At 37.6% G+C, this 15,648-nt stretch overlaps 1 protein-coding gene across 1 annotated transcript; it reads left to right on the forward strand.

Moving 5' to 3' along the window:
- The first annotated feature begins 243 nt into the window (after positions 1 to 243).
- On the forward strand, positions 244 to 5,472 carry LOC136998703 (uncharacterized). Its single transcript, XM_067351784.1, has one exon. It carries the CDS (start codon positions 244 to 246, stop codon positions 5,470 to 5,472), a length of 5,229 nt encoding a protein of 1,742 aa, XP_067207885.1.
- The last annotated feature ends 10,176 nt before the right edge of the window (positions 5,473 to 15,648 follow it).

A 15,648-nucleotide genomic window follows, 5' to 3' on the forward strand; every position in this document is an offset into this window, starting at 1 on the left:
TATATGCTAATCTGTGCATTTGTAATTTTGTCAACTCAATCTTAAAATAATAATTATCTTGATTATAGTATATGAATGGTTTTCTTTTGCTTCGACGAGTTATCAGATCATTCGGTATAATTCCATTCTGGATTTCTCACCCTTTTTTCTAATGGTCATTAAGCGCACTAGCTCAAGTTTTTATACATATTTTTGGTCCTTCGAGCCGGATACTTTTGATTCGACATTAAATAGCTTTTAAAAATGAGACTTTCTCACATCGAAGCTCGTATAGAGCAGCAAATTGAGTTGACAAAGTTAATATCCGATATTTATGATGATTTAATTGAACATGACATAACTCACACTTCATATCATGAAATACTTCTACGTTTAAATGTATTAAGGGAAGATTGGCAGAAATTTGCCACGATACATGACGCGATAAATATTGCAATAACAAAGTTGAAATTAGAGGAAGAAAATCAAATAAGGGAGCACATCTATTTCTCCGACAACTTGTTCACCACAACACGGAAGAATTACATAACCAACTGTGGAAGACTACAATCTCTATTGGAATCTGATCAAATAATCGGCAAGGAGAGTACACCCTCTCAATCGTCATGCACGACATCTTCTAATCCTATAGTGGTATCTTATCAAGCGAGATTACCACGGATAGACATTCCGAAATTCAACGGAACACCATCTGACTGGCTCTCTTTCAAGGATTTATTTCAATCACTGGTCTTGAATCATCCCACGCTTACAGCAGTCGAGAAATTGCAATACTTGAAAACGAGTCTAGTTGGATCTGCTGCTCGTCATCTCAAGAATGTTTCGATTAGTGGAGACAACTTTGAGAAAGCATGGCAGAATCTGACATCGTTCTATGAGAACAAGCGTCTTCTGGTCAATGCAGCTTTGCATGCATTTCTAAATTTGAAGAAGATCATAAAAGAGTCAGCAAGGGAGCTGGAACAATTGTATACTAATATATTGCAAGTCTACAGCTCTTTGGAACTCTTGGGCAGACCGGTTTCGGCTTGTGACGATTTTTTAGTCTTCATTGCCACCCAGAAACTTGACAACGAGTCAATAAAGGCATGGGAACAGTATCTAGGAAATACTACGGATCCACCCACGTGGACTCAGTTCATGGGATTCCTGATCACCCGGCTACGAACACTACAAGCATTTGAGAAATCAAAAATTGGGAAATCTGACTCACATTCTCAAGGCCTTAAAACTCATTTCCAAGGGAAGCAAAAGGAGAATAAATCAGACAATACTCTCGGATGTAACATCTGCACCGGCAAACATCAAACTGCTATGTGCAATGAATTTACCAGCAAGTCTCGAACTCAAAAGCTCTCTTTAATTGCGAGATATCGACTGTGCTATAACTGCTTAGGATCCCATCGAATCGCTAACTGCCCTTCTACTAGACGATGTAGGAAATGTGGCAAAAAGCATCACACCTCAATACACAATGATCCTTCGCAAGCAACTGTATCAGGAGATAAGGATGAAAAACCTACTAAGTCATCAGATAGCACTGAACGAACAACGGAAGCGAGAGTTTTACATTCCAATATTTGTCATGGATCGCTTCAAGCGCAAACACTGTTAGCAACGGCTCAAATTCGGATCATAAGTCTTGATGGACACACTACTAAAGCAAGGGTATTGTTAGACCAAGGCTCTGAGGTTTCATTGGTAACGGAACGATTAGTCCAACGACTTAAAATATCACGCCAGCGCTCTTCGGTTCCGTTGGTCGGAATTGGAGCTCAATCTTCTAACAAGACCAAAGGGCTCGTTCACTTCAGGATTAAGCCACACTTTGACTCAAATTTTGAGACTACTATTTCCGCACATATATTGCCCAGCCTCACTTCCTCAATTCCTACCATGGAAAGTCATCAAGATTCATGGACTCATCTAAAAGGACTACAGTTGGCCGATCCTCACTTCTCATCACCAGGTCCGATAGATCTTTTGCTGGGAGCAGAGGTATACGCTCAGATTCTAAATAAAGGAATCATTAGAGGTCAGGCAAACACTCCTATAGCCCAATCTACCACATTAGGCTGGATCGTTTCAGGCCCAACAGGCACAGGTCTCTCTCAATCGTCCTTTTCAAGCTATCATGTTTCTCCGGATAAAGATCTTTGTATAATCTTGCAAAGATTTTGGGAGCTAGAGTCCGTTCCAGCAATACATCGTTCATCATTGACACCTGAGGAACAAGAGTGTGAGACACATTTTAAAACCACACATTCTCGAAACTCCACTGGAAGATACATCGTTAGACTACCATTCAAGAACTCAGTCGAGAAGCTAGGTGACTCTAGACAGAGGGCTAACCTTCTCTGTAACAGGTTACTTCGACGTTGTGCTACAGATCTTAAGTATGCACAAGCATACGTCGAATTTTTGACGGAATATCAGAAACTAGGACACATGAGACAAGTATCGGACTCGACATACGTTCCCCCACATGCCTACTATCTACCTCATCATGGTGTCTGGAAGGAGACTAGTAACACCACCAAATTACGAGTTGTCTTCAACGGATCGAAATCAACGACATCAGGGTACTCCTTGAATGATATCTTACATTCAGGTGCGAAATTACAAGTGGATATATTCGACGTGTTGTTGTGGTTCAGACAATTTCGTTACGTCTTCTCGGCTGACATTGAAAAAATGTTCAGACAGATTAACGTACATCCTGATGATTGGAAATATCAACGTATTATCTGGGAGGATCAGAACCATCAATTAGTTCCCTTTGAACTTACAACTGTTACTTACGGATTGGTCTGTGCACCTTTCCAAGCGCTACGAGCTATTCAACAGCTCACCGAAGATGAAGGTACACGATTTCCTCAAGCCATATCCACTATGACCAAAGGTCGCTACGTAGATGATCTATTCGGAGGCGCTGATTCAATCACTGAGGCTAAAGAATGCGTGAAACAAGTAAATCAGCTCTGCATGGCGGGCGGTTTCCCATTACGAAAGTGGATTAGTAATAATCCTAACATTTTGGAGGAAATTTCACCTGAGAATCACCTTGATTCTCACAAAATTAAGACTGACGACAATCTCATGATATATTCCCTTGGTTCAATGTGGGATCCAAGCAAGGATATCTTTTATTTTCATTTAGATCTGGTCCCCACGGACACCATCACAAAACGAATCATGCTCTCAACAACTGCAAGAATATTTGATCCACTCGGATTTCTCTCACCCGTCATCATAACCGCGAAAATATTAATTCAAGAAACGTGGTCAATGAAAATTGACTGGGATGATCCTTTACCACCTATCGCAAATAGCAAGTGGACTAAATTCATCACTAGTTGTCAAGATATAAACAAACTCAGGTTTCCAAGATGGATTGGTACCGATGCGTCTTCTCTGTTAGAAATTCATGGGTTTTGTGACGCATCATCTGACGCTATGGCCGCCGTGGTCTATAGCAGATCCACCTCTTCAGAAGGACAAGTCGCAATTCAATTCGTGTGTTCTAAAACCAAAGTAGCTCCTTTGAAAAAGCTAACCATACCTCGCTTAGAACTCTCAGGAGCTGTCCTGTTGGTAAAACTGGTCTCTCAAGTACTACGAGTGCTCAACAGGAAAGAAATTAAGGTCTATTTATGGACAGATTCGTCCATAACGCTCACTTGGATTAAAGGTTGTCCATCACGTTGGAAGGAGTTTATACAAAATCGAACATACTTCATACAGGATACATTGCCTCAGGCAAAATGGAGTTTTGTTCCCGGCAACGAGAATCCAGCCGACCTTGCCACTAGAGGAATGACACCCATTCAACTTGCACACATGACCATGTGGTGGCATGGTCCGACATGGCTCTCTCAGTCATCACCTTTTTGGCCTTCAGCTCCAGAGAGAAATTTTACCGGAGAACAGCTTGAAGAGCGACCCATTAGGGTCAATAATGCTCATGTAGCATCACCCCAGCCATGGGACCTTTTAGATCGGTATTCCGACCTAAGCAGACTGTTGCGTATTACTGTCATATGCCAGAGAGCGGTAGCAAGGTTTAAACTACTACCTAACAAGCCGATTCATACTCCGATATCCCCAACGGAACTCCATTTAGCTAAACAGTTTTGGATCAGAGAAGTACAGCGTGCCACATTCCAACGTGAATTGAAGTTACTGTCTGAAGGTAAGGTGCTACCCAAATCCAACTCTCTAATTCGGCTCACACCTTATATTGATGCCGTTGGAATACTTCGGGTCGGAGGACGTCTTCGCTCATCAAACTTGTCTGATAATGCCAAGCATCCTGCAATACTACCACGGAACTCAAGGCTCTCATCTCTTGTGATAGCCGAATCCCACCTTCGATCATTTCACGGAGGAACTCAGCTTACAACGTCCTTTATTAGAGAGGAATTCTGGATTATCGGAGGTCGAGCCTCAGTAAGACGTCACATCATCAAATGCGTCATCTGTGCCAGATTCAGACAAAAAAGGGCGCAACAGCTGATGGGGCAATTGCCTCCTGAGCGAGTCACACCATCACGACCGTTTCTACACTCGGGAGTGGACTATGCAGGCCCCGTCATCATTAAGACATGGAGGGCAAAGAACGCTCGTACATACAAGGCCTACGTAGCTCTTTTCGTATGCTTCTCTACCTCGGCGGTGCATTTGGAGTTAGTCACTGACTATACAGCTGACGCTTTCATAGCGGCGTACAAGCGCTTCACAAGTAGAAGGGGAGTCTGCGCCACTCTTACCAGTGATTGCGGCACCAATCTCAAGGGAGCAAGCGCAGAACTTCAACGACTATTTTCCTCAGCGTCCAAGGAAGCACAAAATTTGGCAACGTTATTATCAAAGGACGGAACACACTGGAAATTTAACCCTCCATCAGCTCCTCATTTTGGAGGCAAATGGGAAGCGGGAGTCAAATCTATGAAGTACCATCTAAAAAGGGTAGTTGGAAACACCCTACTCACGTATGAGGAAATGAATACCCTTTTAATACAAGTTGAAGCGATCCTAAACTCCAGGCCATTGAGTGCGTTGACAGACGATCCGGACGATCTAACAGTCCTGACACCTGGCCATTTTTTGATGGGTTGCGCACCTACCGTGATCCCTGAACCATCTCTTGACAACGAAAAAACCTCTCGCCTATCAAGATGGCAACTCCTTAGAAAGATGCTTGACTCATTATGGACACGATGGTCCACTGAGTACCTCCAACGTTATCACTCCATTTATAAGTGGAATCAGGCTACTCGCTCCATCACTGAAGGGTCAATGGTGCTGGTCGTAGATGAGAGATACCCACCTGCAAAGTGGCCTATGGGACGGGTCGTCAAGATTCACCCTGGCTCGGACGGATTAGTGAGAGTAGTTACAGTCAAGACACAAACCTCCGAGATGAAGAGACCAATTACGAAACTCTGCCTACTTCCAACTGATAAGGATTAGCCTTCTTCGTTCGTCAACCAGGTTTACGAAGGCGGGCGGAATGTTAGAAATAAAAAAGGATGTAGGCGGCGCTCGAGCGAGCGGCGCTCGGTACTGCGGCGGTGTGTGCGACAGCGAGTGGGACCGGCGTGAGCGAGCGTCCGATGTCTCGCTTAGAAAAAAAAAAAAGGCAGTTGTTCATTCTTTTATTTTGTGTGCGTGCGTCTGAGATCTCTGCGCAAAAGGGCAACGTGTCCTCGGTACGAAAAACGGGCAAAATTATCAAGGTGATCTCGACAGAAAGTCCTTAATGGCGTGGGAACCTATTTCTCGGACTTGAGCCCAGATTCCATCCCGTTGTTTCTCAACAAACATCGGGACGGTCCGAGACATATTTCGAGTCACCGCGTGGTCATGGTCAAAGTGGCATTAGACTATCGTCCAGCCAAAGTGGCATTGTATTATTGGTTAAGGCCAAAGTGGCATTAGACCATCGTCCAGCCAAAGTGGCATTGTATTATCGGTCAAGGTCAAAGTGGCATTGAACTATCGTCAAGCCAAAGTGGCATTGTATTATCGTCCAGCCAAAGTGGCATTGTATTATCGGTCAAGGTCAAAGTGGCATTGAACTATCGTCAAGCCAAAGTGGCATTGTATTAACGTCCAGCCAAAGTGGCATTGTATTATCGGTCAAGGCCAACGTGGCATTGTGCGATTTCATCACGCTTACGACACAAAGCGGCTTTTGTTTAATCATTCTGCCGAAAGGCCATGTTTTGTTTCTTTTCCTTTCAGGTCATAAAACACAGAGGAATACTCATAACCTAACGTAATATTCCGACAGGTGAAATCTAAAGAAGAAGAAACGAATAAATTGGAAGTATTAATTTTATCAAATATTTTTGGTGTACGACATTGGTGAGCCGCTCGAAACTTTATTATTTCCGTTAATTTCTTAATTTTGATACATAACTGATAAAATAATAGCCGATTGCAGGCGCTTTCGTTCTCCTACTTAGTTATATTACAATTGTTACGCATTCAAATGCTAGTTTTGCCATGACGCCATAAAGTATCTATAATTTTATAATCTCTTTAAAACAATAACAAGATTTTCATTGTCTTTGATTGTTTAATACCATGCGTTATCTTTTTTATGTTTTGCATTGTAATTTATGATATATGCTAATCTGTGCATTTGTAATTTTGTCAACTCAATCTTAAAATAATAATTATCTTGATTATAGTATATGAATGGTTTTCTTTTGCTTCGACGAGTTATCAGATCATTCGGTATAATTCCATTCTGGATTTCTCACCCTTTTTTCTAATGGTCATTAAGCGCACTAGCTCAAGTTTTTTATACAAATTGTTTCTTTATTTTATGCCGCATAAAGTAAAATAAATTTATTGTAAGGTTTAGGTAAATAAGTAAAATAAATTTATTGTAAAGTTTAGGTAAATAAATGTTGATTTCAATGTACTAATTTTGTCTGAAAAATTTGCTCGGAAAATTCACGTAAGAGCCTATATCTACACAAACTTCCATAGCCGCATAATCATATGCATAAAGAAAATTATTTAATCGCATTTATTTTATAAATACGTATGTAAAATGTAATCCTTTAGACCTTCAGACAAAAGTGTCTGGATAATCCCTAACCCAGACAGCACACATGTATACATCAAAATACATCCAAAGGATATCTAGAGGACGTCTTGTAATCCCAAAAAGATTCTCTAGACGTCTTTTGAATATGTTGTGCTGTCTAGGAAGAGGAATCAGTCAGTGTAGCGCTGATCACACAGTCCTAGCTCGATCTTCTTTTCGGTGAGGCTGCGAGTCGCGGCCTACGACATTCATTTTTTATAGTAATATGGTGGACAACGCGCGTGGACAGCAAAGCAAGAGAATAACTGAATTGTCGAAAGCAGTATAGCAGTGAATTGTTGAAGTCGATTATTGCGTTGTGTTTGATTCAAGTGCATGATAAATTAATGCACGGGTGAAATATATAATAAAAGGTATGTTGAATATATAAAGTTAAAGTATTTAGCATTTTATCTCTAATATAATATGTGTACATATATAGATATAAAGCTTAACATTTGTATATTTTAGCCAAAATGTTCTTCATTGCTACTGTTACGTCCTGATCAGACTACACGATTCTTTTCTTTTCATTAAATACCAGACCTAGTAAACGCGGAACCAACAAAAACTCTTAAGAAATATTATAACGCCAGAGCTGTTTTTCTCATGAGACACCAGGAGCTCGAATCTTCTCACAGAGAAAAATAGCATGGATATTTCAAAATACCTTGGCCGCTCAGCGTGCCTATCGTCGCCAGAAAAACCGTAAAAGTCAAAACTTCGCGGTAGCTGGAGTCCTTAACCGACTCCAGACGGTTAGAGTAAGAGATAAAAAGAAAAACTGGCACCAACTAGTCATATTTTTGGATTCCACCTACGGGAACTCTAGCTAGTAGATAGGGTTTTACCGAGTAACGATCGGGGAATGACCGCAGTCGCATGCCGAGAAGGCGCGACACCTGATACGGCGCACGTGTTTAGTAGGTCTGGGAAACCGAGATGCATTAGTCGCACTCTCCACGCGACACCAAGGGCACGCGACAGTCGTAAACTGTCAAATTTATTAGATCAGTGACCCAAGGCTTTGCGAACTTATATACCGATTCTTAACCACCCAATCCGAAAGCCGAGAATCGGGGCAAGCACTTCTATAGACCACCCATCATTCCATCGTATGGTCTAAAGACTACGCCCACCCAGATCTTAAGACACTGAGATGCACCCCACCTATACTAATTAACACCAACCGGGTTACGCCACCTCAAAAACCTACCCCCATCATATATGGACCCGAAACGACGCTATTCCTTATTCGTTAGGGCCTCTTTCTTCCTATCTCATTTCAAGTAACCTAATCATCTAAACCCAATCCTATTAGCTAAAAATGATGCCATCCTCCCCCACATTAAAAATTTTCTCGCAAGACTAATTCCTATTCGATCCCCGCTCCAAAAACCTAAGATTTTCCAAAGGGATCTACCCCAAAGAAAAAGTATAAAAACCCGTGTTCTGGTGGCTCCGGACACAATCACACACAGTTTTTCAAGCAGTTTTGCGCAGTTATTCCGTTTAGCTCAAACAGTTTTTCGAGTAGTTCGGGGGCGCGAATCAAAGAGTAAAGTCAGTTGATACCTTGTCGCGATCGTCTCGTGGTGCATCTCAAGTAGAAGGCCCATCACCCTGACGACACCATCCCGCAGCAGGGTGCCCACGCGTTTACAAAAAAAGGGGTCCGACGCTCATATAACGCCTTCCCTCAACGGGGCGCCTGCTCAGAACCACCGAACATAGTCAACCCGACTTGAAACTATCCTACAACGAGTAAGTTAGTTCATTTGTTTTTTTTTCTCCTCTCTTTAGTATTCTCTTATTTCTTTTTATGTAATCCGTCCCTATTTCGGTTAAAAATCTTTTTTGTGTTATTTGTCAGTGAGAACTAAACATTCGCCGCGACCCAACAATCGTCGGAACCGCTCGGATCTCTCGGCATTTGCTCTCTGTTTAGCTATATTCCTCCCGCCATACGTTAGATACGCTGCGAGGGTCACCGTAAGACCCATTAGAATTAGGCGACACACCCCATTTAATAACGCCCGTACAAGCACTCACACGCAAACAGACCAACCTCCTCCATTACCACCGATTCCTCAGGAATTTCCTCAACCACCTCCTCAACCCTTTCCCGTGTTCGACTTTCCTCTACTTCCTTCTCCTAGGTCTATCTCTCCGTCTCTTGAAGAGTTCCTGGAGTACAGACCCCCTTCGCCTGTCCGCTTCTATCCTCCTCCAGTAGAGGCTCAACTGGAGGAATTCCCACGAAACGATCCGGAGTTCGACAACATATCCGTCAACTCCGAAGCCACTACCATCGAATACGTCGCGGTTCCTCCCCATCTTCCTAACCCTGAATTCACAGGGTTTGATTTCCTAAACTTAGTCCTCTCCCCTGAGGAATAACACACACACACACACACACACTTGTGAAAAATACACTAATAGAAATATAAAACACGTGTGAATAAGAGTTGAGTTTTGTATCGTAATTATAAATTTAATTGAATTAAAATGTTGTCTTTAGTAAATTAAACTTTGTTCTTATTTTTATTTAACCACACCCTCCTCGTTTGTCACCCCCTCTCCACCTTCCCTCTCAAATTGCGCACAAAGGTTCCGCCCCGGGTAATAGGGATTCAATTCCTTGACCCAAAAAGAGAACCACGAGCGGTTGACTTGTTGACGGAGTAAAGACGACTCTTCCAGTCGCTGACCCGTCGCAAGTCCTAAACGCGCCGCTCGGTTCGTGCGGTCAGACCCGTTTACGCCGATCGCCGAGCCCAATGAAAAAAATTCTACATCTATCAGGACGTAACAATAATTTTAATAATTACATTTATATCCATGTTAAGATACCATGGGAAAAAACAATGTAGCCGATCTCCGATAGTAAAACGTCGTGAATATTTAAGAAATCAATGGACGAAAAAAAGTTTGATGAAAAAGCTTGTGTCTCCTGCAACGAATTTGGAAACTACATCATCTGTCTCTTTACCAATTACAGAAAACAATATAAATAACAATATAAGTTTAATCAAAATTAATACAAACTGTGAACAAATAAGTTTTGCAAATGACGATTCTGAGAACAATAGCAATGATGAATTTAATCTTCATTGCTATAGTGCATCTAGTAACGATAATGAAAGTGAAAATGAAATTGTAGAAAAACATAATCTCACTCAATTTCGTAATGAACTCGCTTCAATGTTTTTAAGTGCGAATATTAATCATTCTCAAGGCGATAAAATACTTGCAGTTTTACGCACTCATTTCTGTTTTCAACAATTACCTCGTTTAACAAAAACTTTGTTACAAACACCTCGTCAAATTGTACAAATAATTAAAATGGGACAAGGCGAATATTATCATATTGGTTTTCAGAAACAAATTATTAAAAAACTTCAAGTACTTCCGTTTTCATATATACCAAATTATTTAGAAATTGATATTCATACAGATGGAATGTCCATTCATAACAGTAATCGAATACAATTATGACCAATACAATTTCGTATTGTAAATTTATTAAATGATAAACCAGCAATAATAGGAGTATATATGGGAGAAAAGAAGCCTTCTAATGCTATTGAATTTTTCAAGCATTTTGTAGAAGAATATCAAATTCTTATTAAATCTAATGGGATAGAGTTTAATGGAAAATATATTTCTATTTATATACGAGGATTTATTGCTGACGCTCCAACTCGAGCCTTTATTTTAAATCATCGCGGTCATAATTCTACAAATCCTTGTTCTAAATGTAAAGAGTTACAGGAAAATCATTTAAAAGAAGGATGACTTATAACAATGAGCTTCGTACCGATATTGATTATCTAAATGCTATTGATAAAACCCATCACCTTCCTAATGATGAATCCGCTTTAAAATCTTTAGGATTTCATATGGTGACTCGTGTACCATTTGAGTATATGCATCTCATCTGCCTTAGTGTGATAAAAAAATTTGTTAGTGCTATTATAGATCAGAAATACGCTTTTAAAAATTTGTCTAAATCAGATATACAAACAATATCTACTAGATTATTATTAATGCAATCATATTGTCCAACTGAATTCGCTCGTCGTCCACGGTGTCTTAAAGATTATGTACATTTTAAAGCGACTGAATTTCGACAATTACTTTTGTATACTGGACCAATTGTTTTTTATGAGATTTTAGAAGAAGATACTTATTTACATTTTTTACTGATTCATTCAGCATGTTGAGCTCTTTCAGTATCATGTCCTAGTCAAACGAATATCGATTATGCGGAAATTGTTTTAAAAACATATGTAGAAATTAGCGCTGAAATCTATGGAGAAGCTTTTGTAACATACAATGTACACGGTTTGCTGCATGTTACTCAAGACGTCAAAATTTTCGACAATTTACATTCATATTCAGCATTTCCTTTTGAAGATAACATGAGATTTTTTCGAAAATATTTACGGAAACCGCAACTTCTCCTCCAACAATTACATCGTCGGTTATCAGAACAACATAATTGTTCAACAAAAGAATTTAACGAATCACAAATTAAACCACTGTACAGACATACTGATGGACCATTAATGGAATTATTTAATTGTAAATTAGTGATACAATATAAAGGATTGCAATTTGAACATTTTCGATTAATAAGTAAAAATCGAGACAATTGCTTATAATTGAAGACAGGAGAAATTTGTGAAGTATTGAACATCATTAACATTTCAACTAATAATTTTTTACTTATTGTAAACAAATTTTTAACTGTTACTGATTTCTATAATATACTATAATATAATTCCTTACGGAATTTTGTCATCTTTTGTTGGAATTTATCATCTGAAATGGCGATTGTAAATTTGCAAGATATTTTTGCAAAGTGTTATAAAATGCCATATTGGAATAATGGAGAATTACAAGACGGGATATACATTGCAGCGGCCTTATTATCAAATTATTAAAATTCCGTTTTACAAACCGTTTTAAATTCCGTTTTAAAAAAATGGTGAAATAACATTAAAAAAATTTTCACGCACATATATGTATATGTATAATATAATATATTGTGCAGACACAAAAATTTTAACATTGATATTTTTATTTCAGATTTTGAGAGCTAGAATTTTTATTCGTAACATATTTAAGATTTTATAGGATTATTTATAAAATTTTATTATTAAATATTACTGAAAGAAATATGATAAGGTACAAATATATAATAACAAATATAATTATATATAAAATTTATAAAAATAAATACAATTGACGAATAAAAATCTGTACTTTTAATTCCCATAAAATAATGGTAATATATAATCTTTTTACAGAAATACTTGTTTATCTTTCAATGAACCATTTGAAAATTGCCACATAAATATGAACAATGCTACAATACCAAATTTATCCACAAATTTATCTGCAAGTCCTGCATTTTCTGTTTCCCCGTCAACAGAACAATCAACATCTAATTTATTTAATTACTCAAATATTTCTCAACAAAGTAATCAAAATATAACATCTTACACTGAACTTCAGAATATTAATAATACAACTTCTGCTACATGTTTAAACTTTGAAACAAAAGTACTTGAAGAATTAAAATTGTTACGGTGAGTTTAATTATATTTTTTGCATTACATAAATAAAATATAATAATTTGTTAATATTAATTTTTTTAGAGATTTAAATGCAGATATTTTAAAACGACTCGATAGTCTTGAAAACAAAATGGATGCAAACAATTTCAGACAAGAAAGCATTTTTGAATCTCCAATAGGTTTTTCACTTGATAACATGGAAAATTTCGAAGCTTTCGAAAATGATGATGTTGGGTTTTATTCGACGGGAAAGGAAAGATCACACTAACTATGCTTTCACCTTTATTGCACGAGACCATAACACACACTGAAAAATAAAAGAAGTTCTAATACGCGACGTTTTTACATGCGCCGTTAGCGTGATATAATATAACTAGAAAACGTTTGGTCGGTAATACGTAATGAAGTGGGTTGATTTCCTTACAGATGACTTAAATCATAACATTTTTGTAAGTAAAATAATAAATTATATATATATATATATATTTATATATACAAATGTATTATATAATAAATAAATATATATATATATATATATATATATATATATATATATATAAATAAAATTTAACATGTAGAAATGTAATACTTAATTTCTTTAACATAACAGCAACAACATTTGGAATTTATCGGAGGACAGAATTTAAGAGAGGCGTTGAATAAATTTATCCGAGCAGCAATGACAAATATTTTAGCTGAAAATTTTTCATGAACTGGAAAAAAAAGTGCAAATGGCATTGCAAAATCAGCTTTATGCAAAACTAAATTAATGACTATTTTCTACAGTAAAAATTTTTATAATAATTATTTTTATTTTATCATTATGGATAATATTTTGTGTATAGAATTTTAATATTATGTAATTATATATATTAAAATATGTGTAATATTACAGTATGGGTTTATTTGTGTCACATGTCCCAGCATGTTCCTACTCACTCTAATATGCTCCAATCTATAAGTATTACGTTACGAATACTATAATTTGAAGCGTATTGGAGCGAGTTGAAGCATGCGACGCGAACAAACCTTATGTGTGTGTAATCTTAATGTTTTTTATTTATATATTTATTAAAATTGTAGATGCTGCCAAGAATATTCCTCATGTAAAGAAATTTACAAGACAAGAATTTGTCAGAGATATAACTAAGGTTCTACGATCTTATAAACAAACTTCTAGAAATGCTCGTCTGGGAACAAATCGAGGAATTCGTCGAAGAATTGAGGAAGAAGAGAGAATAAATTTCCCGGATGATGATTAAGCAAAATTATAAAAACGCTAAAAATAATTCACCTTGTTTTTGTTCGTAATACATATAAATATTATAAATATATTACAAATGTTTAGTATTATACTTAATCTACTTGATATATATAATTGAATTGATAATACTTAATTGATAGTTGGTTCTTTAGTTTCTGTTTATTATCAATTTTTATAATCGTTTAATAAATATTGTGTTTCACAGTTAATAATACATAAATTGTATGAATTTTTATCCGTCTCTTTTATAAAATTATTATTAAAATTATTAAAAAAAATTATTAATTAATTTAACGCAAATAAATTTCTTTATATTAACAGATTAATACAACATATATGTATTTTTATTATTATACACTCACCCGAAAAAAAAGCGGTACACTGAAAATGTGGGAAAAATTCATCAAATTTCAACTGACGATAACTTCGTAAATAATAAAGATAGAAAGTTCTATAAAATATGGAAATGAAGCTAAAAATCTCTACTTTAAGAATCAATTTATTTCAATGTTGCAAAATAAATTTATTGAAAATGGCGGATGACAAAGCGCGAGCATGCAAAATTGAAAAATAATGGTTCGAGTTTGCGACGGTGCACGGTATAAACAAAAAATTGTAGCTTATTGGGATCAAAAGCGTACGAAAGTACAGAGTCTCCTCTTTAAAATGCTTTTTTATGCATCTTGATACGATGATTTTTCGCCGAGAGATTCGCATTTGAAGAAAAAGGCAGATTCTTACTTCAAATGCGAATCTCTCAGCGAAAAATCATCGTATCGAGATGCATAAAAAAGCATTTTAAAGAGGAGACTCTGTACTTTCGTACGCTTTTGATCCCAATAAGCTACAATTTTTTGTTTATACCGTGCACCGTCGCAAACTCGAACCATTATTTTTCAATCAATTGTTTTGCATCCGAAGGAGATGTCTGCAGATCTTTTGTGATTTCTCCGCCCTGACTTTTTGTTTATGCTCGACCGCACATTGCGAGAAGAGTGCTTGATTTCTCTTGATCTTTTTCTTTCGAGACGCGTTACTTATTCGTACGACTTCGTCAAAGTAAACAATAATTAATCTTTTCGCATTGAAATTATTGGTCAATTATGGCGACGATAAGTCCTGAAAAAGCTGCTCAAGTTGTAGCGTTAATTGAAGATGGGAGAAGTCGAAGGTACGTTGCTGAGGCACTTGATTTATCAGTGTCAACCGTGCAACGTGCTTATGCTAGGTACTTGGAGACTAATTCTGTCCAAAGAAGACCTGGTTCGGGACGTCCTCGTTGTACGAATGAAAACGATGACCGATTTATTGTTTTAAATTCATTAAGAGACAGACATCGAACGGCTGTTCAAATTCGAAACAATTTAAGAGATGTCCGCGAATGTAATGTATCCGTTGACACTATTCGAAACAGATTAGCGGAACACGGTCTTTTTCCGCGCAGGCCAGCAAATGTACCTTCGCTTATGCGTCGCCATCGCGTAACTCGACTCAATTTTGCTGTCGAGCATGCAGGCTGGACATATGCAGAATGGAGTACCGTTCTTTTTAGCGACGAATCTCGTTTTTGTCTGTATTCTTCAGACGGACGAGAACGAGTATACCGTCGCGTTGGAGAACGATTTGCAGACTGTACTGTAAGTGAGAGGTCTAGCTATAATGGTGGCTCTGTAATGGTTTGGGCAGGAATTTCTGCA

Source organism: Linepithema humile, chromosome 3, assembly GCF_040581485.1.
Source record: "Linepithema humile isolate Giens D197 chromosome 3, Lhum_UNIL_v1.0, whole genome shotgun sequence".
NCBI classification, from domain to species: Eukaryota; Metazoa; Arthropoda; class Insecta; order Hymenoptera; family Formicidae; genus Linepithema; species Linepithema humile.

Bases quoted from the DNA above. Each gene is read 5' to 3' on its own strand.
- LOC136998703 (XM_067351784.1), top strand. From the start codon at position 244: ATGAGACTTTCTCACATCGAAGCTCGTATAGAGCAGCAAATTGAGTTG.